The 26730-nt window shown below is 45.8% G+C and overlaps 3 protein-coding genes across 4 annotated transcripts; 2 read left to right on the forward strand and 1 right to left on the reverse strand.

The window, feature by feature from the left end:
- Positions 1-4862: 4862 nt before the first annotated feature.
- On the forward strand, positions 4863-11239 carry LOC123082502 (uncharacterized). 2 transcript variants are annotated; one of them, XM_044504830.1, is made up of 10 exons: positions 4863-5057; positions 5159-5242; positions 5615-5681; positions 6242-6321; positions 6825-6888; positions 7096-7154; positions 7744-7845; positions 10154-10258; positions 10655-10747; positions 10928-11239. In XM_044504830.1, exons 4-10 carry the CDS (start codon positions 6268-6270, stop codon positions 10994-10996), a joined length of 546 nt encoding a protein of 181 aa, XP_044360765.1. In that variant the 5' UTR covers positions 4863-5057; positions 5159-5242; positions 5615-5681; positions 6242-6267; the 3' UTR covers positions 10997-11239. The 2 variants fall into 2 exon arrangements, with proteins under 2 accessions (XP_044360765.1, XP_044360766.1); XM_044504831.1 differs by having other exon boundaries at positions 6242-6282.
- Positions 11240-16786: 5547 nt separating this feature from the next.
- On the reverse strand, positions 16787-17512 carry LOC123084000 (germin-like protein 9-1). The gene has a single exon (XM_044505825.1). It carries the CDS (start codon positions 17510-17512, stop codon positions 16787-16789), a length of 726 nt encoding a protein of 241 aa, XP_044361760.1.
- Positions 17513-18113: 601 nt separating this feature from the next.
- On the forward strand, positions 18114-18761 carry LOC123082503 (putative germin-like protein 9-2). The gene has a single exon (XM_044504832.1). The coding sequence runs from the start codon at positions 18114-18116 to the stop codon at positions 18759-18761; it is 648 nt and encodes a 215-aa protein (XP_044360767.1).
- Positions 18762-26730: the final 7969 nt, after the last annotated feature.

The following is a 26730-nucleotide window of genomic DNA, read 5'->3' on the forward strand; positions in this document are numbered from 1 at the left end:
CGCGCACGACAGGGGAGAGGCCCACAAGCGAGCCGCCGGCGGCGCCTGGGATCGCCTCGCCGCCGCCGCCGGCTGGAGTCGCTCGCCGCTTGGAGTGGTCGCCTCCGCCGGCTGGAGTCGGCTCCCTGACCTGTCAACTCCCAACCCGCCGGTAGTTGATTCAGTAGGTTGGCAGCTTGTAGTTGTAGATTACTTGATTCAGTAGGTTGTACGTTGTAGGGATTGTAGTTGCTTGCTAATCTTACTGCTTTGCTAATGATTAGCCATACGCTAATGTGTTAACTCTGTCGTGCTCGCTGGCTCGCAAAGAAAAGAAGCATGAATTGCTGAGAACACCTGAAGAATTGTGCCAAAATGCTAACCTCCTTAAGGCCTTGTTCGTTTACTCCCTCCCCCGCGAGGTTTGCGGCCCAACCCCCGTGGATCGACGAGGATTACCCCCGCCAGGGTGTAACCCCGGCCCGTCCGTTAATGCGTGTTCGTTTAAGTCCAGTGTGGGTCAATCCCCCGATCGAAACCCCTCCAGTCTTCGCAAAACAGACGGGGAAAAAATAATCGTCTCCCCATCCGTGGAACGAAACCCCGAGTGACCCATAGACGGACTCTCGCAGGCGACGCGACCAAAGCGAACTCGCCGGCCGCGGCGACGATATCGCCGTGATCCAGGATCCCACCCAGTAAGCTCCTCTCCTCCTCCTCGGACTCCCCTCTCCTCGTCCTGAGTACTCGATTGATTGATATGTGCCTGCTGGGAGGGGTTAACCGAATGTGATTTGTTGAGGTAGGGGTTCAGGGAATTTAGGAGTTTAATCCCTATAGGGATTGGGTGACAGCGTGAGGATCACCCAACCCCTGGGTGGATTGAATCCCCTAGGGGGTTGCTCCCCTGACTACCGAACAAGGCCTAAGTCTTCTCTGTAGCCAATAAAATCCTTCAGTAGTGAGGCTCTCAAAGTACAAGCAGCCAGCCTGCATGTAGTATCTATAGCTATACAAACATGTCGTGTTTCCTAAGGTAGGTTAATTGACTGTATGCAGATATACTAATGACTCTGAAGACATCCAATGAACTGCAGAATACTTGACTGATGCCTACAGCTTGCTAATGTGCCTACTGCCTATAATATTTTGGTCTCATCTCACACATTTTATTATATTTGCTTTTATTATATGTCATTTTAGTATTATTATTTATATATACTCGCCGTATCGCCGTATTGCTGTTTCTAAAAATTGCCGTATCCCGTATCGCCGTACCCGTATCGCCGTATCAGTGTTGCCGTATCGGTGCTTCATAGCTCCTCGGTACGTATCCGGGCTTGCACTTTCTACTGCCTCTGATTATTATATGCTTTCCCAAACTTTCTACTTTAGATCTTCCTGTAGCCCGACAGATTATTCCGATGCTGCTCTCAACCCGCCCGAACTTTTCTTCCTCTTTTCCGATGGTGGCCTGACAAGAGAGCAGAAATGCAAAGTTCACCTCCCAATCTCCCATGCATGTTGGACCCTGGATGCATGCCTGCCTGCTTTTGTGTTCGAAGATCCACCCCAACTACTGCTTGGGCTCCCACATATCTATAGCATAAATATGGCAGAAAGAGGGCATCCACATTCTACTCAAACTTCAGTCGGTCGTCCGCTCCCATATATATATCGGAGCTGAGAGAGTGGGGGTCCAAGCTGAGGGCGTTTCCTGCTCCTGCCATATATATGCATGGCGGAGCACCATGGCGCCGCCGTCTCCGTCGACCCCATGCCGGACTTGATAGCTGAGAAGAATGGGCTGGAGAGACGCATCCTGCAGTTTCCCCGCCGCCTCAGCCGCGACGGCCATGCCTCGACCATCGAAGCTCTGGGAGGGTTTCTTACCAGGTTCAGCGGCCAAGGAGAAATCCCTTGGCTCCGCATCTACGACTCCTACCCGGCCTGGCAACAGCAAAGTAAGTACTCTACTAGCTAGCTCTCTTCCCGCTCCGATTAATGCTACCTTGATCGACAGCGATCTAGGCCCGGGAATGCCTGCTTACTCAATGATAGTACATGCTTGATGCTTCCTAACTGAAAATTGGGATGCAGATGTCATTATCAGTATTTCACTCCCTAGCACTAACCGCAACATCAGCAGGTGAGCAGCATGCAACTAGCAAGCACGTACGCCGCAGTAAGCACAAACTAACAGCCAGCACACACGCACTCGGCAGCAAGCACACCCAGAATCAGCTCGCAGCAAGCCAGCAAGAGCGGGAGGACCAGAGACACCACCGGAAGAGAGCAGAGATTGGGAAGGGGCCGGGGGATACCGGCCTTGTTGGTGACGGCCAACAGGCGGTGGCCGCGGACACTCCAAGCGGCGGCGAGGCGAATCCAGATGCCCGCGACGGAATGCAGGCAGACCTAAATCCTCGATCCAACCTGCTGCACAACAAACTGCGAGAGAGAGAGAGAGAGAGTGCTGGCTGTTTAGGGTTACGACCCCTTTTTTTTTTGCGGGAATAGGGTTACGACTTTGCGAGTGGTGGAGTGGGCTTCTCGTGTCTCCGGTGTGTCTTTTTTTTTTGGAGGGGATGTCTCCGGCGTGTAGGCGCCGTCCCGGCGGCGTATCGGCATTTTTTTCCTTTTGTTTTAAATAAAAAATTTACAATACCCCATGGATACGCATATCGCTGCCCTATCATGCGTATCGCCGTATCGGTGACGTGCAGGACGGGGCATATATATGGGAGCTTCGTAGCGCGCATATATATGCATGGTTTCACTTTCACGTTCACCCTTGGATCTGAAATGCATGCACACAGGATGGTTTGGACTTTGGGCTAATCATCATTCTCACTTGGGATAAGTATATTTTTCGTCCTCAAACTCTTCTGAGAGTTTAGAAATCATCCCTCGACTCTAATCCGGATAGTTTTCGTCCCTCAACTATCAAAATCGGATAGTTTTCGTCCCTCGTGCCGCTTCGGGCGGTTTTCGTCTGACGTGAACAGTAGATCGATGAATAGTAATTCGAAAAAATAGCAAAAAAATCAAAAAATCTGAAAATTTGTGGGATCAAAGTTCCTCGGAGGCATAAGGTGCGTGCAAATTTTCATACTGTTTGGACATTCCAGATGCTCATGACAAAGAAAACTTTAAATATGTACGTTGGTGGACAGTAAAATTGAAAAAAAAAGAAAAAAATTCAAAAAAATATGAATTTTTTTGGCATCAAAGATGCTTAGGTGTGCAAGGTGCGTGCAAATTTTTGTGCTCAAATGACATAAGAGGAGCTCTAGTCAAAAAAACAAAATAGTGCACTTTTTCAAGTTTCTTTCCGAGCCAAAATCTTTTTTTTTTGCCACGAGCTCCCACAATGTCCAAACACTATGAAAACTTTTAGGCACCTTGAGCACCCCGAGCATCTTAGATGTCGACAATTTTCATATATTTTTTGATTTTTTTCTATTTTTTTGGTTTTACTATTCACCAACGTACATATTTATGGTTTTTCCTTTGTCATGAGCTCCTGGAATGTCCAAACAGTATGAAAAATTGCATGCACCTTGCGCCCCCGAGGAACTTTGATCCCACAAAATTTCAGATTTTTTTTGATTTGTTTGCTATTTTTTTAATTTACTGTTCATCGATTTATTGTTCACTTCGGACGAAAACTGCCTGAATCGGCACGAGGGACGAAAACTATCCGATCTTGATAGTTGAGGGACGAAAACTATCCGGATTAGAGTTGAGGGTCGATTTCTAAACTCTTGGAAGAGTTGGAGGACGAAAAGTATACTTATCCCTTCTCACTTCCGCCTCACGTATGTCTTGACAGGTGGCCTGCTGAACCGGGAGTGGAGCAGAGCTGCTCTGCTGCAGAAAGCCATGGTGTTCTTCACGCTAATCACCGTTCAGGGTGACAATGGCGGCGCCATTAGCAGGAAAGCATTGGGAGGTGGTGCCAAATGGAAGAGCACGGGGGCATCCAAGATATGGAGCGAATTTGTTCTTGACAAACTCTACTTCAAAAGGGATGGCGAAACAACGCGTGGGTCCAGAGAGCAAGGATTCACTGCTTTCGAGTTTCACCTCCCGATGAACCACTCGGTACATAAATACATACATACATACATACATACATACATACATACATACATACATACGCAACTGCTTGCCCACACTTAACTGCTTCGAACTGCATGCATGCATATCATCATGGACGTACACCCTCATCCTGGTTGCTAGCTAGCTTTTTCGTTGGTGTAGAATATTGCATGCAAACTAGCTAGCTAGCTTTTTTTGTTGATAGATCTTGCAATCAAGGTATCAAGGTAGCTAGTGCTACCTTAGCTTTTTTTGTTGACTGATCAGCTTGGCTTGCCCGGCCACAACGAGTGCATGCATACACATGTACTGCCTGGCTTGCTGTACATGCCTCTTTTTGCTATACTATCGCATGCTCAACAGTGCACTTCCTTGACTCATTTCCCAACACCACCGGTAGCACCTGCGCATTAACTTTGGTCTCCATATGCCCTCAAAAGAACATTTTTGGTCTCCATATTAGGATCCGCATAAACATATAACCAAACCAACGATTTGAACCTTCCTACTTTCCGTGATGGGATCTTCGAAACAAAGACTGACATTGGACAAAGTTTAGCCTAATTTGATTTTTTTCCCAGAGAGTGATTTTTTCATGAGGAAAGTGACAAAATTTGAATGTCGGTGTTTTTAGACACATTTTAGACTTTTTTTTAGGGATAGACACATTTGAATGTCGGTGGTGCTCTCGAACCTCCCTCATGGGCTGTTTCCTAACGAGCCCAGCCCAGCCCCAGCCCAGCCTTTAGAGACACCAATCATGCCCAGCCAGTAAACAAACTACCTTCCTCACGAGCCCTCCCTCCCTCCTAGCTCGTCGACCCCTAGGGCCGCCGGCGGCGGCGGCCAGGCCACCCAACCCAACCCAACCCAACCCAACCCAACCCAGAGATAGCTCCGCCCGCATCGCCCACCCCGAACTCTAGTTGCGTAGCAAGGGAGCAAACGGCAGGCTTGGAGGCACCGAGGATCCGGTGGGGGCGATGCATTTTGTGTGCAGTAAATCGGTGATTCAGCCATCTACTTCTGAAAGTATATATGTGCTGATGTTTCATATTTGATTTTTAATTTCTAGCCCCGCCCCCGAGTTGCTATCTGCGTGCTGCATCCTACGGACTATTACCATACTGTTCGGGATTTGAAGGATTATACTCACAAGGTAAAGCATTCTCTGTTCATTCATATGGATTGTAGACCTCAAGGAATTTACCTCACCATCCATTTTCTGTCGGCTGATTTAATTGAACCTAAACCAAACTGCATTGATGCATTCCAATGAAAATCCCATTTGTTTTTTTGCCAAATCTGTAAGTGGTGTTCACCTGTACGTGCTACCTTCTATATTCATTGTGCGAGCCAATTAACCAAATCTATTCCGCTACCACATAGTAGAAAAAAAAGTGAGATCGATTGATTCCACAGTAATGCTAGAAATGATATCAACAGCATCAGTATGATCTTAATTTATTTTTAAACACTGTTGAACTAGATTTCTTGCATACTCAGTGCTGAATCTACTCTCTTTTTTCAGGGATGCTTTCCAGGGAGATATCAGGCAAACCTGTAGGTGGTGCAACATGTGCGACCAATCAATCAAGGTATTTATATAGCATAGTATCATACTTGATGGTCATCCTTCAACAATTTAACTCAAATAGGCAATAGGCGCCAACTGTATGTTATTGGAATAATAATGATCTTTGATCTAGGTACATATATAGAAAGCCCTCATTTTATATACGTCCATGCCTAATTCTTGCAAAGTATGAAAAATATGTACATCGATCTGTTCTTTGATTTTTTTTACTTGGAATTTCGTGTACTGGTACATTTAATTTCTGCAGACAAATTTAAAACCCCAGGGGTTGATTTTAGCCACATTGTATGTAATATTTGATAAAGTTAATAACGTAAAAAGCATACGCCTTGAGCTCTAGATGTGTAGTACAGACATCTACTATCTGAATACATGGTTGAACATAAATCGATCACTGCAGAATGATGAACTAAGGGGTTTATCAGTGATAAAGATAGCCACCTATATTGTGGAATTTATTCTGGGCTATGTAAAATAGCTCCAATTCTCTGTGCGGTGGCCTATTAAGTCATATGGTCTTACAATGGCAAAAAATTACATGCTTTACTACCTTTCTTGCAGGCCCCTGTGTTGCTGGTACCGGATTCATGAATAGTCCACAGGTTGATTACACCAGTAATCTACTAGCTTCTAACAGTGGGGTAACTGTACTTTCTGATCATTACTAGTTATTCCTGCCTGGGGTTCAATTTCATGTGTAACCTGCATGTTTGCTACATATATATGTAACTACGCACACCTCTAAACTGTACTCCCTCCGTAGAGAAATATAAGGATCACTAAATTAGTGATCTAAGTGCTCTTATATTTCTACGAAGAGGGAGTGCATATTATCTCTTGTAAAGGTAGAAGCAGTTTTAGTAAGTAAATTTTGGTGACACATATTTGTCATGAATTTTCTTAATGGTAATGGGGGGTAAGAGAGGTCGGAATGCACTTACCAATCATGCTAAGAACCAAGGCTTTTACTCTTTACTAGTCATGTGTACATGGGTCCAGAAATGGTAATTAGGACGGGAAGAGAGTATTAGCAGCAGTAGCATTAGTACATGCCATCTTAGATAGTACTATGATTTTAATTTATTTTGAAACAACACTGAACTAGATTGCTTACTCAATGTTGAGCTCACCCTTTTCGATTCAGAGAGACATTCTGGGAGCAAATCAAGTGGACCAGATGGCAGTGCACCATGAGGGACAATATTTAGGTGGGTATCCATAAGAGGGTGTTATTTTTTCTCTGAATGCCCTTTTTGACCAGTCATAAGATAGCTATATTGTTTATCTCTGCCTCCTATATTGTGGAATTTAATCTGGGCTATATGTAATAGCTCCAGTTCTCTGCAATGTGGCATATTCAATTGCATGGTCTTTCTTATACTGGCAAAAAGTTTACATGCTTACCTTGTTTGCAGACACCCATGCTGGATTTATGAATGGTCTACATGTTGATTACACCATTAATAACACTGAGGTAACTGGTCAATTCATACCAATACAAGTTACTCCTGCCTATAGTTCAGTTTCATGTGTAACATGTTTGTTTGCCTAGATACGTATGTACCTATGTACACCTCTAAGTAACATAGTTCAGCTTCATGCCTTACTTTATTACCTTGTTTGGCAAGAGGGTGGTATCAAGAGCTCTGCAAATGCTTAATTGGGAAATCATGTTCAAAAGTAAGGCATGAAGTCCTTCGATGTTCTGGGTGTACTCTGGTAAACAATATACAATTCAAACGAGAATGGAGTATTAGGTTATTAACACGCAGGACTAGCCTATGCATTATGAGATATCATGCATTCTGTTTATACCATGTTATAAGATTACTGAAAATATTGTGAGGTGATATATCTCAACCCCATGCACAATCAATACTCCTTCACAAGTCTTACTTGATGACAAAACCAGCAATACATGCCATTTTCCTGTAGAGGCGACTGATACTGTGTAGTATGTAATTGTATACCATGTTTGACCCTTCAATGTTTTTACTGTATGATAGTGACCATATGTATTAAAAAATTATGGAGTAATCGTGGCCATTGTCATTTATTCGCAGAGTTCTGGATACAATCCTCCTGCCGGAATACAGATGGATATACCGTCCAACACGTATCCTATGAATGACGACATGTCTTATATGCCATCGGAAATTAACATGGTATGCACACTTCATCTGTAATTTCCCTTGCAATCATAGTGGAGGTGATATCTGCTTTTTAAATAATTCTCAACTTGGTGCTGTCCTTCAATACATAGCTAGACATCAATATACATATAAGCTTACTCCACTCTTAACTATCATTAACTTGCTAGACATAATGTTCCAAACTTGATTCATGGATCGAGGCTGAAAGTGCTACTAGTTTGTAATATCAATTCTCAACTTGGTGCAGTCCTTCACTATCTAGCTAAGCACCAATGATTCAATTTACATACAAGCAGTTCCAGACCTATTATTTCTTCAGTCTTAAGTCCTAACTATATATAGTTAACTTGCTAGACATAATTGCCTGATCTTAATTCACTGATAGAGTCTTAAAGTGTTTGTTATAGCGCTGCTAGAAGGAGGGCGCAAGAGGGCCGGCCGGGGGCCTTTTGCCCACGGCCGGGCAAGATGGAAGGGATTTCTTTCTTAATTCTTGCTTGATTAGATTGATACATCTCCTCTCTTTATATAGAGAGGTTTACTTGACTCCCAAGCAAGGCTTACTTGACCCCTAAGCAAGCGACCCTTATCTCTAATTAACCCTAAGACTAACGGGCTATACCGCCAGCCTAGGCCATTAGGCCCATTACATACTCTAACACTAAACCCCACCTGGACATGCAGCTTGTCCTTGAGCTGCAGCCTAACCAACTTATAAGCATGACTCGACGCAACACAAACCTAACACCTAAAAACAAGCCTTTTACATCTCGGCTTGTTTTATTACTCTCAACCTGAAATGGACTGGGACGATTTATTTTGGACCCCTTAACAAAAAGTGGACACCATCCGCACATCGGACGTGCACGTGTACAGCCACCTGGATTTCATGGACACCATTTGGACAAAAGGAGTGCATTTGTATGGCCACCTGGAAGTGGTCGGAAAAGTGACCAGCAGAGGCGCCCTCGCGGCGGCAGGCGGAATACAGTGGTGCTACGTGGTGCGCTCCTGTCAGTGACACCCTGCCTTCTCCCCGCCGGACGGCTGTTGGTCTGCACCGCATAGAGAAGAGTGGAGGGCATGCGATGGAGAATGACGAGGAGGGGTGAAAATAATATGCCCAAGATCCCCGACGCAGCGGACGAGATCGAGGTCCTTTGTGCAGCGAAGCGCAACTTGGAGGAGCGGCAGCTGCAGACCACACATCTCCCGCACACGCCGATGCGTTAGGAGGCCGCGCGCAGCAGCTTGCAGCCTCACCGCCGCCGACATGCGGCTGTTAGTGTTCCTTGCCGGAAGCGGTGACGACGACGGCGGGAACTTGATCTACTGGATGGGGACGCCCTGGGGAAGCGGTGATGGCGATGGCGGGAACTTGATCTAGTGGATCGGGACTCCCGCCGGCGCGGTCGATGCAGGGCTGGAGCTGACCGGCGGTGGCTGCTGCAGCTGCTGCGCCGCGCCGGGCAGCGGCTTCTACGGCGGAGCGCAGGGCACGGCAGAGGCCGCCAGGAGCGGGGGCGGCCACTGCAGTCAGGCGGGGCGGTGGTGGCAGTGGATGGCAGCTGCAGCGGCTGCGGCCACGGTAGCCACATCAGTGCGGTGGCGGCGACGGGCGGCGCAGCCGGGTGCGGCCTGTAGGACCCGGCCAAGAACAGGGGGATCTCCTGGACCGCCTGGGTTAGGTCCCGCAGCGCCCCGGACACCTCCTCCGGGGTGAGGACGACGGGGGTGGGCGCGACGGAGGATCCCAGCGCGGGCAGGAGCGGGGCGACAGTCGTGGTGGTCGCCGAAGGCGACGAGGTGACCGGCAGCGGAAGAGACGGGTTGGGCGGTGGTGAAGACATGATCAAACCGAAGCTAGCTGATACCAAATTATTATGGCGCTGCTAGAAGGAGGGCGCGAGAGGATCGTCTGGGGCCTTTTGCCCACGGCCGGGCAAGATGAAAGGGATTTCCATCTTAATTCTTGCTTGATGAGGTTGATAGATCTCCTCTTTTTATATAGAGAGATTTACTTGACTCTCAAGTTAGGCTTACTTGACCCTAAGCAAGCGACCATTATCTCTAATTAACCCTAAGACTAACAGGCTATACCGCCAGCCCATGCCATTAGGCCCATTACGTACTCTAACAGTGTTACTGTTAGATATCTGTATGAATTAATTAAATTATGTGGACCATTTCTAGTATCTTGATATTGTTACTATCCTAGCAAAATAAGATTTTTTTTTTGTAGGATCATGGCCAAAATTGTCCGATGATTACCGTGTTTCAGTTGCCATGTATACTGAATTGAACTGACCTTTTGTTGCAGTTTGGTGGACAATATTCTCATGCAAATGCCATGCCAATCCAGAGAGACTACTGCGATACTTCGTTTTGGAATAGTAACATGCATGCTCCAATCCAGGATGCCATGGTACACTTCCTTACTGTTGTGAAGATCGCTTTTTAGACCGACATGTAAGTTAGACCGGGTTCAAATAAGACATAGATGATCCTTCCCTGTTCTGATCTCATTGGGTATCGTGTCTATACCATTATAAGATTACGGTAAGTATTGATAAGTCGTGGTACCATTATAAGATTACTATAAGTACTGATAAGGGATACATCTCGACTCCATTCGTAATTAATTGCAATACTACAAAATTGGATCTGGCAGCCGATATAGTGTAACTTCTCACATGTTGTTTTTGTTAAGCAGAACAGTTAGTAGTTAGTTAGCATACATTATCTGGCAAGTTAATTTTTTTGCTTGTTGATAATCTGCTTACAGCTACATTTCGCAACATAACAACTTGAATTTGAACAGACTAGTTACAGTCAGCCATCCATTCATTCTGCTGCATCTCTGGAAGAACCTTTTCATCAGCTCCTATTATCAGAATACAACTCAATGCCCGAGGTACTACAATCAATATGCATTCTCAGTCTTGCTGCATCACCGCATATTTGTTTCTCTGTCAGCAACATAGACAACATTCAAGTATACAGTCTTGCGAAACAAGAACGAAAGTTTGTAGGACTGTTTTAATTGCCACATATATTGGAATTGAACTGAGTATGCATTTCCTCTTGTTTGCAGCCTGGTGGACAAAATTCTCATGCTGATGGGATGTCAACCCAGAACTACCACTACTACAATCCTTATTGAGAGTTTCGAGATTGTGATGTGCTATATGAGTATGTGGATTATCATGTTTTTCTTGAATAATCGTGTCCTAGGAACACGTGCTGCTTGCTTGTGGAACAACCTCTAAATTCATGTACTCCCTCCATTCATTCCAAAATGTAGTGTATATTTTGTTTCCTAAAATTTCAAACCTTTCTATGTTTGACCAAATTTAATGAAAAATATACCAACATCCATAGTATAAAATTAGTATCATCAGATTCATCAGGAAATGTACTTCTATATTTTATTTATTTAGTATTTTAGATGTTCATATTTTATCCTATAAACTTGGTCAAACATAGATATCTTTGACTTTTGAAAAACTTAATATGCACTACATTGTGCAATGGAGGGACTACATAATGATGTTATTCTACATGGTTGCTCGTAGATAGACATATGTGCGAGCAAGCAAGTACAAAACACATGTGGACGAACAATATAAACCTTTGTACGATTGCCGGTCCTGTTTCGTTGTGTTATTTGAGTGATGATATATAATGTAGAAATGCAAGGCCTTATTAGGGCATCTCCAATGCAGAACGCTTATATAGGCGCTTAGAGAAATAAAAAAATCAAGGCGCTGTTTGTTTCAACACTAAGGCTTAGTTTGGCAGTATAGTTTTGGAAAAACCAAAGTATTCTAAAAAACATAGTTTTTCTCAATTTTGACAAGTCCACCGCAGTGTTTGGCTGCTATTGTTTTGCTGCAGCTTTTTGACTGATAACTTTACTACATGGCCAAATCAATCAGCAGTGCTAACTCAGCTACACATAGCAACACGACCGGATTAATCAGCGTGTGCTAACGGATGCTGGCTGCATGCAGCCCTGCCATGCACGATGTCAGCCTCCTATGTATCATGTATGAGTGTGTGCTTCAATGACCAACAATTTACTCCACATGCTAGCTTGGTTCGAGACGTGCAGCACTACTAGAAGCCCAGAATCCAGAAAGTAACCAGCAACCAGCGAATTGTTTAAAATATACGCAACAGATAGAGGAGTCGGAGGCATCCATCAGATTTTCTAATCTGGACATCAATGGGCGAAGTGCTCTCCCCAACGACTTCTCTTGGCTTGGTTTTAAAAAAAGTGATCATGACCTCTTTTTAAAATACTGTAGAAAAACTACAGTATTAGAGATACCACAGTATCTTAGACCACTTTAATTTTTTAAGCCAAACACCTCAAAGTATTTAATACTGAAGTTTTTTTTAGAAACCACAATATTCCCAAAAAAACTTTAAAAATACATCACTCCCAAACGCACCCTAAGGGCATGTCCAACGCGGCGCTTAAACACAGGTGCCAGGGTCTAAATCCCGGCCAATTAGCGGTTGCTTTCTTTAATCCTGGTGCCAGGTGAAGCGTCGACGCAAAAGTGTGCATCCAGTGCCAGACACTTTTCCTTCCTGCTGTAAGCGCCCAGGCTGTTTGATTAGCCCATGTCGTTAGCATCTGCCGTTGTAAGTCCAGGCGCTTAGATGACTTTTTAATTTTTAATCTTTAATTTTTCCTTCATTAGCGTCTATACAAGCGGCTCCCACGCCTGCGTTGGACATGCCCTAGGCCTGAAGAGTTGGTCAGTCATTTTTCTTTTGTGTAATCTGAGTAGTCCAATTCCAATGTTGTCTTGGTCGAGATAGAGAAAAAATTGAGTGCCAACTCTTTAATTGTTACTTGTAAGTGAACGCCAACTTTTGTGCATTCACTCCTCACAAACAAGGAAAAAAGAACTATTGTATTCAAACTAGATTTTTTTTTAGGCAAGCACTGAGCAACTAGATGATATCAGGGAACTAGCTATCTTTGTTAGTGTGAAGAGGGAAGCATGCAGAACGGCGGGGAAGCGAGGTCGCGACCACTGTCCTCCTCCTCTTGCGCTTCGGAGTCTCCGACTCGGTTGGAGGCTCCACAATCTGCAACGGCACCTCGTGCACCGTGGGTTCCTGATCTAGTGGATGCTCTATCCTGGATCTGAACGCCCACCACCTCCTCCTGGTCCACGGGCTGGAGGAATCTCGGCCTGCTCCATCGCCCAGAGGAGGATTTCGATCTTCTTCTTCGGTTGTGTGGGCGGGGGGGAAAAGATTTGCTTTCTCCCTCTTCGTCATTTCTCTGAGAGTGGACATTGCCGTCCAGTTCAGCTGCCTTATATTGTCAAACCAAGAACGGATCTCTGTCAACCTAGCCATCTTGACCTGGTCGCCGCTGGCGATCTCCACGAACTCGGCATTGTCGCCGCCGGCGATCTCCACGAAGTCGGCGTTCTCGCCGCCGCCGATCTGCTTGATCTGATGCTCCATCGAGGTTCTTGCGTGGATGGAAGAGGGGGTGGATGTGGAAGATGAGAAGAGCAAAGTTGCGGCCGCGAGGAGGAGAAGGCTAGCAGATGGCCGCGGTTGTAATGGTGATGGAATAGGGGAAGGACCACGGCGGTGGCTTTGCATTGGACGAGAGGGGCGTGCACATTTTTCCTAGGACTGAAATGCCCCTTGATTAAAAGGTGCCCCCACCTTGTCATATTTTTCCTAGGACTAAAATGCCCCTAGATTAAAAGGTGTCCCCACCTTGTCATTAGTACTTTCGAGTACTTTCATCCGCGTACTTTCGAGTACTATGTATGTATGCGCCGTTAGATCGAGACGAACGAACGGCTCCAAAAAATGCCAACTACTGTAAAAGTTATAATATCTTTATATCTCGTTGTATTATTATACTGATTAATGGTATTTTGGATAATTTTGTCATGTTCGCCGAACTATGCAATTAATATATATGTAATAGTTTTGAACTTTTGATAGACAAGTCTTAGATTATGTGCTTTTTTTGACAGTGCGGTCTTGTGTGATGCTTGCTTGATGATCGAGCTCTGTCCATGTTTTTGAAGATGTTGTGTCAGTCTTGTAATAATGATAGAAAGAGGAGGAAGAGGCGACTGGCACCTTGGTTTGCTGCCCACCAGTCTCACTCCGACTCCGAATCTGATTCCAATCTCATCTCGAATCGGTCTCCACCTCCGACTCTATCGCCAACACACACACTTAAATCCGTCCACACACCCAACAAGAGCCACGCGATGTGGGATTGATCCACGCACACCCAGGACCAACACCTGGATCTGGCGACTATGGATCTCGCTGCTGCTGCTTATGGCCACCATGCAGGAGTAGACGAACGGCCGATCATCCGCAGACACATAAGCCTTGAGAACTGCCCGTCCCTGACCCCGCCTACTCACGGCTACCCCGACGAGGACAACGGCGGCGAGCGGCCACCCTTCGTCCTTCTCGAGCTGTACGCCTACTTCGCCGACCGCGACAACGCCACCACGGCCAGCTGCGAGATCACGGACCCCGAGCTCAAGGGCAGCAGCATCAAGCTCACCTTCTGCGTCGTCCGCCCGCCACAGGTCTCCTACCTGTGCGTCCATGCCGTCGGCCTGGGTAACCCCATGTTCGCCGACCCGCCTGAAATCGTCGCCGCGGAGGCAGAGGGGAGCCTCGCCTTCATACGCGTCCTCATCGGTGACACTCCGCTCGACGCCGTGCTTGACAACAGCAAGCGAGAGGAGTTCTTTGTGTATGACGCCCGTCCTCTTGCCTGTGTTTTGAATTTCGGTTTGAGATTTTTTTTCGCCCTAGGCCGAGATGGCCGAATTTCGGCCATTTTCAAAAATTTCGGTTGAAATTTGACTACAATTTGATTCAAATTTGACCAATATTTGCCAAATTTGATCGATTTCCGCTTAAGATACTTTCCGCCCCAGGTTGAGATGGCCGAAATTTGTTTTTTCGGCCGAAAATCAAAACACAGCCCCTCGCTCGTGCACCTCCCGCACCCCGGCCACCACCAGTGCTTTGTCGACGGCACAGCCGCCATCGTACGCCAGTGCCGCGGCCGCCATGATGGAGCCGGTGGCCACGACTACGCCTACATCATTGCCGCGCAGTCTCGTTGGTTCGGGTTCGACAACCCTTCCCATCTCTGGCTCTACCACTCCGACACCGGCGCTTGGATCAAGCAGCCGGTGGCAGTCGAGGAGCCACTCCCCGACAACTACACGCATGGCTGGAAGGCCGCGGTGTGGAGCATCGGCATTGGTACTAGTACTATCTTGTCTCCGGAGGACTGGCGCATCGATTACGAGCTCGACTCCTCTGAGTTGCGACCAGACATTGATGGTACCGTAGCTCCTCACATTGGCCTGCCCAAGCTGAGCCTGCAAGATGACGGCATTGTGTACTTCCTCACCAAGGTTGACTACCGCCACACAGATCTCCCGGCATGGGTGCTCGCTGTTGACATGAGGAACAAGACCGTCCGGAAAGTCGCCGAGTTTAGCCCGACCAGGAGTGTCGGTTTCTCCTTCGACTACGATGCTAGTAGGATCTCCAAATATCTTAGAGTTGCTCCATGTGTTAATTGAACACACCGTGGAGATAGTCATAGATCATGAACAACGTACGAAATTAACATGCATGACATGGAAGCACACGTAAAGCAGCATTTATATTAGGGCGGATAAATAGCGGTTTATTGTCGAAACTACATTCATGCGATCTGACTTGTAGATCCGTGTAAAATTTTCTTTTAATTTTTTCTTCCATATTTTATATGTTCTTTTTTTTCTTTTTTCCTTATTTGAAAAGGGGAATGACCCCGGCCCTGGAGAAAAAAAATTATGTTCTTTCATTTGACCGAGACTTCGTTAAGTCTCAGTCGACTGAAATCTAGTCACACCCTTTTATGAAATTATGACCCAGCATAATCTGCCCATCAGGATTCAGTTCCTAGACTTGGCACGGGTGATCACATTTCCCCCCGGATTTATTCTAGCTTTCCCCACACTATTCTTTCAATGGTATAGCATGGCTGTCAACTAGGAGGTGTCTATGACGACTTTCTTTATCTCAAGATCCGCTGGCTTAGTCTCTCGAAGGTGCTCATAGGACAGGGTGAGTGTGTGTGTGTTTGTGAGCATATGTGTATGTATTGTGTTTCTCATAAAAAAATTATGAAGTTTATATATTTGTGCCAATTTCTTTATTTGGTGCAGAGCTCTAAAGTGCATCACTAAACGAATATCTTCTCAAAGGTTTATGTTGTACGACTAGATATAAGGTTTATATTGTCAAAGATTTACATATATGTGTTTATGATGAACTTTTTATATACAAATGGTGCTTTTAATTGAAGTATAATTTAGCATCAAGGGATACAAACACAGTGATCACACAACCAGTCTCTACATGATTAGAATGCAAATAACCAACATCAACACATACACAAGAAATATTACATTTGCCAAAACCAGTCATACAAGACTGAAACTATACCTAGGCAGAGGAAAAAAGAAAAAAAATGAATCATTCAAAACAACAGATGATGAAATACAACAACCATCGGCATCAACCATCTGTGTACAACACAAGAAATGATACAATAAGGTGGACAATGCACTTATATTCCGACATTTATATGATTCATTCACTAGAGAATTATCGAAATGTTGAAGAATCATCTTAGTAAATCCAAACATCAGTTAACCCAAATTATAGACCCAACCGACCAAAAATTATGCATCGACATGTCAACTTCAAAATTCATCTAAAAAACTACTCGGATGCACAATTATCTAGAAATCATCACAATATTTATATCCATCGGATACATTAAATAGCTTATTCACGAGTCACGACCGTAAGTACTTTTGAAATAAGGTCGTGACAACGGACAACAATACAGCTCTCACAACATCCCAAATCAAAGCAACAATAATGCGGCTGCGAAGCCAACCAGGAGCGAGAAGCATGCCGGCACCAGCGAGGCGGCACCGTTCTTGGGCGCCGGAGGGGAATCGGGAGCGGGGGCGGGAGAGGGCGGCGCGAGGTCGTGCTCGAGCGCATGCACGGTGGCCTCGTCGACGTGGAGCGACTTCTCGAGGACGGCGTCCGGGATGCCGGACTCGAAGAGCGTCACGGGCAGGGAGACGGTGCCGGGGCTGGCGCTGCCGAAGGCCGAGAAGGCGCGCGCCATGTGGTCGCCGCCGTTGAACTGGAAGTGCACCATGCCCTTGGGGAACACAAACATGTCGCCCGTCTGCAGCGTCTGCGCGTACAGCTCGTTTTTGGTCTCGTCGACGAGGCCCACCATCAGCGGGCCCTGCACCACGTAGAGCAGCTCCGACGCCCTGGGATGGACGTGCGGCGGGTTGACGGTGCCGGGGCCGAAGACGAGCGCGGCGTAGGAGACGGACTGGCCCAGCAGCGCGGGGAACTCGGCCGCGGTGGCCTTCGACACGGTGAACTTGGCCGGGTTGGCGGAGTTGTCGGCGATGAGGCCGGTGTAGGTGAAGAAGGCACCGTCGAGCACGGACGCGTTGGTGCCCGAGGGCACGACGAAGTCCGTGAGGATGTCTGGGTCGCTGGCGTGGGCGACGAAGGCCACACCGAGGAGGACGAGCAGAGTAATACGAGATGATGGCGCCATTTTCGCCGAGTTGTAAGGTTCTGTGATCGGTGGAGGCCGCCGGCTGGAGGCTATTTGTAGGAGTCGCCGGGGCATTGGAAGAGCCGTCAAGATGACACTGCCAGCTGGAGCAAATTTAGCTCGCCATCACAATTGTTGTTTCCAATGTTTGACAGGTAACTAGCAAATTTGTAAGCATCGATGAAGCTCTTGTGACAGTTGATAATACTAAATCCAGTGCTACATTACATATTTGCAGGGTTTTGGTGGACAAGTCATACAGCTGTAATTTAGCAAGTCGAGAGTGAGACACAAAGTAGTACCAAAGTTTTGATCAGAATGCTAATAATTTCCCTAATTTGCATGCAGGTATGTCCATATGCATTGTAGGAGACACCAAAGAGTTGCATGACATTGGCCAGTTAATTCTTCCTCAGATGTGTGCCAATTAGCCCTAGCGTGCGTGGGTGCATGCGTGTTGCAGCTTGGTGTTCATCATGTCTATCGATCGATTTTCTGTAGAAATAACACAAGCAGATCTGCAAGATCTTCACCGCATCTCACAACCACACCCTCCAACCATCACTCTCTTAGCAACGTTGTAGCTACACATTCAACTTCAATGGTATCCATGAACTACTACTCCTTGGTGTTGGTGGTAGTTGCATTGGTCTGGGCACTGGCTGCCGTGGCCGGCGACCCAGACATCCTTGGTGACTTCATCGTGCCGGCGCCGATGGTTGGCATGCCGCCGACGAACATCACCAGTGACTTCTTCACCTACACCGACTTCCTTGCCGCAAAGGAGTACATGCCGTGGCCTCCACAGTATTTCATTGTGATCAAGGCCAATATGGAGGTGTTCCCTGCGCTCAACGGGCAGAGCGTGTCCTATGACATGCTTGTGTTTCCCTCCAGATACGTCAACCCGCCACACACCCATCAGCGCGCCGCTGAGTTGCTGTTTGTCCAAAGCGGTGCGCTCTCCGTCGGATTTGTTGACACTGCCGGTAAGCTCTACACACAGGTCCTCGTGGCAGGTGACATATTTGTGTTCCCCAAGGGCCTCGTGCACTACCAGTACAACCAGGGCCCCAACCCTGCCACCGCGTTCTCGGCCTTTGGCAGTGCCGCCCCGGGCACCGTGAATGTGCCTGCCTCCGTGTTCGGCACCGGCATTGACGACGCCGTGCTTGCCAAGTCATTCAAGACTGACTTTTGGACGGTGCAGAAGCTCAAGGCAGCGCTCACTCCACCACCCAAGAAGTGATTCATTGGTGCTTTTGTCGCTCTTGTTCTTCGTCACTGTATCGCCCCTGCCGCGAACTAATAAGGCACCATGCTAGCGAATGACAGTGGCATAATCCCGGTTGTATTGTTAGTTTGAGTTGTGATTGTTGTGACTTGTAATAATATGCTTCTTGTGGTTTGTGAGTTGATATTGTGATCGTGTCAGATTTATTTAATCATCGTTTGAAGAATGTGCCATCAAATACACTTGCGTCTGTTATGCAACTATGTTCTTTTTTCCTTGCATTGTTACATGTAAACTCTGCCATGTTACTTTCAGTGTGAGTCTGTGACGTATTATAGCAATTATACATTTGAGTAGTGTTGTCGTTCCGTTTCAGTATTGTTTCAGCCCCAAAGATGGCCTAACTCCACCGTGTGAGAAGCTTGTGCTGCTTTTGACGCTTCACCATCTCGTGTTTTGGAGTTTTTGCTGCTCACTAAACTAAAAAACTCCACAAGGTGCTTTTGGAGTTTGCGGCGGCGGCGTGTGTGTGTGTGTTTGTGTGTGTGTGTGTGTGTGAGAGAGAGAGAGAGAGAGAAAGAGAGAGAGAGAAGGGTGTAGAATATATTTTTCTGCGCTAAATTATTTCAAGGCTCTTCATACAGTGTTTTGCAATTTTTCAGGATCATATTTTAGGATTCACACAAACAAAAAGTGATGCAAAAATCATGATCTCACATTTATGAGTAGTAGACCGAGAATATACTTTTCCATGTCTACTGAACCACACTCACTATCTTAATATTGACAATTCCAGGTGGCCAATGCCAACCGTTTTCGTTTTCTTTTTTGAGTTGACCAACAGCTTCCTAGTTTAGGGTATATGACAGAAAAGTCTTTTTGTTTGTTAGACAACATATAAATAATTACGCATGCAACCAAAGAAAATCCCACTCGCAAAAATGAGCACCAACAAAATAACTAAAATAATGTTCCCCACAAAATGAAAATAAAATAAATTATGCATGAGTCCGTACAATGGATTGAATGCATCTCATTGTCAATAGCAGGTAGCCTAAATACATTTAATTGATTATAAGGACATTATTCTTTTGGGTGGCTTAGAAGCATTTTAATTGAGGTCACTAGAAAATTCACACAATTGCGACATTCACTACTATGGACTAATAGAGTGCACGACGCGGCGTGTGGGTCCTACTCGCTAGCCAGCCGCCTCCTACCCAAAAAAACTAAGGTTTCTCTGCCACCCGCCGGCGCCGGCGTCAGTCCGCCCCGTCTACCGTGACCTTAGGGCCATGGGGACGGAGTCAATCCTAGTCCTTGCCGGTGCGAGAGCTCCGTTTTTAGATCCTTTTTCGAGATTTGTTAGGATTTGTGTCCTACTCGGGAAGGCGAGACGACGGCTACTCCCTGTAGATGGAATAAAGGTCTCCCCGCCTAGTCCCCGTTCCGGTGATGCGTCTAGCATTGTCGGTGGGCGTGTGGAGGTGTGTCTCCGGTGAATCTGTCTCTGGTGGATTTGCTCGGATCTGTTCGTCATTCGTCTTTGTTCGTGTGTCTTCAGGTTGGATCCTTCTTATCTACACTCTTCATCAACGGCGGTTGCTGTTTTGGTGCGTTGGTTCTACGGGGCCTTAGCACGACGACTTCCCGACTGTCTACTACAACAAGGTTTGCCCGGCTCCAGCGAGGGAGGGGCAATGACAGCGGCGCGTCTTCGGCTCGCTTCAGTGCTTGTAGTCGTCGCTAGGTGGTCTACGAGTCTAGATGTCATTTTTATTATTTCTAGTGTTCGTTGTACTATCATGATTGAAAATGAATAGATCGAAAGTTTATCCCACAAAAAAAAAGAGTGCACGACGCAACAACAAACTGACCTAATCGGCTGGCGCCATTTTCGCTAGGTTGTAAGGTTGCGTGATCGGTGGAGGCCGTCGGCTGGAGACTATTTGTACGAGTCGCCGGGGCTTTGGAAGAGCCGTCGAGGGGACCCTGCCAGCTGGAGCAAGTTTAGATCGCCATCGTCATTGTTGTTTCCTATGTACGACAGATAATTAGCAATTTGTAAGCATTGGTGAAGCTCGTACGACAGTTGATAGTTATTCTAGACCTGATAATACTAAGGGGTGTTTGTTTCCAGAGACTTTTTTGTGTAGGGACTAGAAAAAGTCTCTCTTAGAGATTTTTTTACTAAATGGGAGAGGCTTTTTAGGGACTAAACTAAGCATTTGGGACTAAATGAAGAAGACTCTCAATGAGAGTCTTTTTGGGACTTTTTGGGACTTTTCCAACAATGCCCCTCCATGCATTCATTGGCCTGCCACTCCATGATGTTGTTTGATTATTATTTTTATATATACTAAGGGCAACATAGTCATTTAATAGTCTCTAGGAAGGGACTAGGGACTTTTTAGTCTCTGGAAACAAACAGGGAGGAACTTTTTGAGGACTAGAGACTTTTTAGTTGGGACTAGAAAAAGTCCTAGGACTAGAGAACCAAACACCTCCTAAATCCAGTGCTACATTGCATATTTGCAGGGTTTTGATGGACAAGTCATACAGCTGTATATAATTTACGAAAAAAATGAAATTAATTTACCAAGTCGAGAGTGAGACACAAAGCACCAAAGTTTTGATCAGAATGCTAATATTTTTCCGAATTTGCATGCGGGAGGTGTACCCATAGGCATGGTTGGAGACACCAAGGAATTGCATGACATTGGCCAGTTAATCCTTCCTCGGATGTGTGTCAATTAGTCCTAGCGTGCGTGGGTGCATGCGTGGGTGCGTACGTGTACATCAAATGCTCAATCGATCTTCGGTGGCGCTAAACTAAGCGAGCGCGCAAGATTACTAATCATGCGCGCCGGTCGCTAGTTGCTTCGCTCTGCGCGCCACTCGCTCCATCTCCCAGGCTTTATGCAAATGATAGTAAAACACAGTACGGAAACTAGCAATGGAATTAATTCCTGTTACGGTAGCCACACGCCTTATCTTCGTCCCGGAACACTTTTGGCTAATGGTAGTAAATAAATAAGCACACATGGTAATGGTGTTACCGGACTCACTGCACGACGCACTATGAACCCGCAACACTTCCGGCTAATGACAGTAAACAAACCAACATACGTGGTAACGTTGTTACCAGACTTCATGCACGACGCACTATTGAACCACTAAAGAACCATGGTAATAAATATTCGCATATATGGTAATGCCACTTGCACCATTCATATACTCGCTTGATCATAAAAATAAAGTGATCACATGGTAATGTACAGTTTAGTCGATACTTGGCAATAATAAGGATATGCTAGGGCCCTATAGTTATTGGTTTACACTTTTTAGTTGTTGTTTTTATTATATATTTGAAAAAAGTGATTAGCATATACCAGTATAGTGTTGGCGTGGGGAATATAGTAATAGAACTAAATCAGTTCCTGGTTGCATGCACCAATAGCCATGTAGTATTAACTATTCATCTAATTCTCGTACATAGTAAAATCCTTCACAAATATGGTAACTAACTGATTTCCTTACTACAAGCATGTACCACACCTCACCCAGCACCCACTAGATATTCACCCAAATGACTCCTAGTAAAATCCCTTGCAAAACATAGTAACAAAATTACAAGAAATTACCGAATGCAAGTACAACTACGTGATAGTAACAGGGCATGCATAGTATAGTAAATTATTGTTCAAAAAATAGTACAAACACTATCGAGTTTAACAATAAGTGGTAATCACTGATCTCTATTTACAAGATGAACACAAAATTTATATTTTGCTCCATGTGATTTACGATCAAATATAGTACAATAGTAATGCGTAAGCACTTTTACTAGGAAGTAGTAAGCATTACGAGCAAACATGCAATACTAGTGCTGCATAGTAAATGGCAAAGCACGTTCACTACAAAGTAGTAAGCGTTACCATCAAATCAGGAAAGTGGTGGTTGATGTACGGGGGTTGTCTGGCTTGGTGCGGGTGTGTGGTTAAGCCGGAGCGCAGAATAAACAACTATGCGCGCACGCACAGTTTAGCACTCCTATATATATATATATATATATATATATATATATATATATATATATATATATATATCTTCACCGCATCTCACAACCACACCCTCCAACCATCAATCTCTTAGAAAACTTGAGTTGCATTCAGTTTCAATTGCCTTCATGAAATACTATTACTTGGTATTGGTGCTGGTGCTGGTTGCACTGGCCTCAGCGCCGCTGGCCACCGTGGCCGGCGACCCAGACATCCTCACCGACTTCGTCATCCCAAACATGTATGGGATTGTTGGAAATATGCCCTAGAGGCAATAATAAAAGTATTATTATTATATTTCCTTGTTCATGATAATTGTCTTTTATTCATGCTATAACTGTATTATCCGGAAATCATAATACACGTGTGAATACATAGACCACAATATGTCCCTAGTGAGCCTCTAGTTGACTAGCTCGTTGTGATCAACAGATAGTCATGGTTTCCTGGCTATGGACATTGGATGTCGTTGATAACGGGATCACATCATTAGGAGAATGATGTGATGGACAAGACCCAATCCTAAGACTAGCACAAAAGATCGTGTAGTTCATTTGCTAGAGCTTTGCCAATGTCAAGTATCTCTTCCTTTGACCATGAGATCGTGTAACTCCTGGATACCGTAGGAGTGCTTTGGGTGTATCAAACGTCACAACGTAACTGGGTGACTATAAAGGTGCACTACAGGTATCTCCGAAAGTATCTATTGTTTTATGCGGATCGAGACTGGGATTTGTCACTCCGTGTAAACGGAGAGGTATCTCTGGGCCCACTCGGTAGGACATCATCATATGCGCAATGTGACCAAGGATTTGATCACGGGATGATGTGTTACGGAACAAGTAAAGTGACTTGCCGGTAACGAGATTGAACAAGGTATCGGTATACCGACGATCGAATCTCGGGCAAGTAAAATACCGCCTGACAAAGGGAATTGAATACGGGATTGATTAAGTCCTTGACATCGTGGATCATCCGATGAGATCATCGTGGAACATGTGGGAGCCAACATGGGTATCCAGATCCCGCTGTTGGTTATTGACCGGAGAACGTCTCGGTCATGTCTGCATGTCTCCCGAACCCGTAGGGTCTACACACTTAAGGTTCGATGACGCTAGGGTTATAAAGGAAGCTTGTATGTGGTTACCGAATGTTGTTCGGAGTCCCGGATGAGATCCCGGACGTCACGAGGAGTTCCGGAATGGTCCGGAGGTAAAGATTTATATATAGGAAGTCCTGTTTCGGCAATCGGGACAAGTTTCGGGGTCATCGGTATTGTACCGGGACCACCGGAAGGGTCCCGGGGGCCCACCGGGTGGGGCCACCTGCCCCGGGGGGCCACATGGGCTGTAGGGGGTGCGCCTTGGCCTACATGGGCCAAGGACACCAGCCCCTAGAGGCCCATGCGCCAAGATAAAGGAAAAAGGGGAGAGTCCTTAAAGGGGAAGGCACCTCCGAGGTGCCTTGGGGAGGATGGACTCCTCCCCATCCTTAGCCGCACCCCTTCCTTGGAGGAGGGGGCAAGGCTGCGCCCTCCCCCTCTCCCTTGGCCCTATATATAGTGGGGAAAAGGATGAGCAATCAGACCTAAGGCCTTTGGTTGCCTCCCTCTCCCTCCCGTGACACATCTCCTCTCCCGTAGGTGCTTGGCGAAGCCCTGCGGGGTTGCCACGCTCCTCCACCACCACCACGCCATTGTGCTGCTGTTGGATGGAGTCTTCCTCAACCTCTCCCTCTCTCCTTGCTGGATCAAGGCGTGGGAGACGTCACCGGGCTGTACGTGTGTTGAACGCGGAGGTGCCGTCCGTTCGGCACTTGATCATCGGTGATCTGAATCACGACGAGTACGACTCCATCAACCCCGTTCACTTGAACGCTTCCGCTTAGCGATCTACAAGGGTATGTAGATGCACTCTCCTTTCTACTCGTTGTTGGTCTCTCCATAGATAGATCTTGGTGATTCGTAGGAAAATTTTTGAATTTCTGCTACGTTCCCCAACAGTGGCATCATGAGCTAGGTCTATTGCGTAGATTCTTTGCACGAGTAGAACACAAAGTAGTTGTGGGCGTTGATGTTGTTCAATATGCTTACCGTTACTAGTCCAATCTTGTTTCGACGGTATTGTGGGATGAAGCGGCCCGGACCGACCTTACACGTACTCTTACGTGAGACAGGTTCCACCGATTGACATGCACTTGGTGCATAAGGTGGCTAGCGGGTGCCAGTCTCTCCCACTTTAGTCGGAACGGATTCGATGAAAAGGGTCCTTATGAAGGGTAAATAGCAATTGGCATATCACGTTGTGGTCTTGCGTAGGTAAGAAACGTTCTTGCTAGAAACCCATAGCAGCCACGTAAAACATGCAAACAACAATTAGAGGACGTCTAACTTGTTTTTGCAGGGTATGCTATGTGATGTGATATGGCCAAAAGGATGTGATGAATGATATATGTAATGTATGAGATTGATCATGTTCTTGTAATAGGATTCACGACTTGCATGTCGATGAGTATGACAACCGGCAGGAGCCATAGGAGTTGTCTTTATTTTTTGTATGACCTGCGTGTCATTGAAGAACGCCATGTAAATTACTTTACTTTATTGCTAAACGCGTTAGCCATAGAAGTAGAAGTAGTCGTTGGCGTGACAACTTCATGAAGACACGATGATGGAGATCATGATGATGGAGATCATGGTGTCATGCCGGTGACAAGATGATCATGGAGCCCCGAAGATGAAGATCAAAGGAGCTATATGATATTGGCCATATCATGTCACTACTCTTATTTGATTGCATGTGATGTTTATCATGTTTATACATCTTATTTGCTTAGAACGACGGTAGTAAATAAGATGATCCCTCATTAAAATTTCAAGAAGTGTTCTCCCCTAACTGTGCACCGTTGCTACAGTTCGTCGTTTCGAAGCACCACGTGATGATCGGGTGTGATAGATTCTTACGTTCACATACAACGGGTGTAAGACAGTTTTACACAGCGAAAACACTTAGGGTTAACTTGACGAGCCTAGCATGTACAGACATGGCCTCGGAACACGGAGACCGAAAGGTCGAGCATGAGTCGTATAGTAGATACGATCAACATGAAGATGTTCACCGACGTTGACTAGTCCGTCTCACGTGATGATCGGACACGGCCTAGTTTGACTCGGATCATGTAATCACTTAGATGACTAGAGGGATGTCTATCTGAGTGGGAGTTCATAAGATGAACTTAATTATCCTTGAACATAGTCAAAAGACCCTTTTGCAAATTATGTCGTAGCTCACGCTATAGTTCTACTGTTTAGATATGTTCCTAGAGAAAATATAGTTGAAAGTTGATAGTAGCAATTATGCGATCAGTAGAAAGCTCATGTCCTTAATGCACCGCTCAATGTGCTGAACCCCAAACGTCGTTTGTGGATGTTTCGAACATCGAACATACACGTTTTGATAACTACGTGATAGTTCAGTTAAATGGTTTAGAGTATAGGCACCAAAGACGTTTTTCGAAATGTCGCGGAACATATGAGATGTTTCGAGGGCTGAAATTAAGATTTCAGGCTCGTGCCCACGTCAAGAGGTATGAGACCTCCGACGATTTTCTTAGCCTGCAAACTAAGGGAGAAAAGCTCAATCGTTGAGCTTGTGCTCAGATTGGCTGAGTACAACAATCACTTGAATCAAGTGGGAGTTGATCTTCCAGATGAAATAGTGATAGTTTCTCCGAAGTCATTACCACCAAGCTGCTAGAGCTTCGTGATGAACTATAACATATCAAGGATAGAGATGATGATCCTTGAGGTATTCGCATTGTTTGACATCGCGAAAGTAGAAATCAAGAAGGAGCATCAATTGTTGATGGTTGGTGAAACCACTAGTTTCAAGAAGGGCAAGGGAAGGAAGGGATACTTCATGAAA

Source organism: Triticum aestivum, chromosome 4A (genome assembly GCF_018294505.1).
Source record: "Triticum aestivum cultivar Chinese Spring chromosome 4A, IWGSC CS RefSeq v2.1, whole genome shotgun sequence".
NCBI lineage: Eukaryota > Viridiplantae > Streptophyta > Magnoliopsida > Poales > Poaceae > Triticum > Triticum aestivum.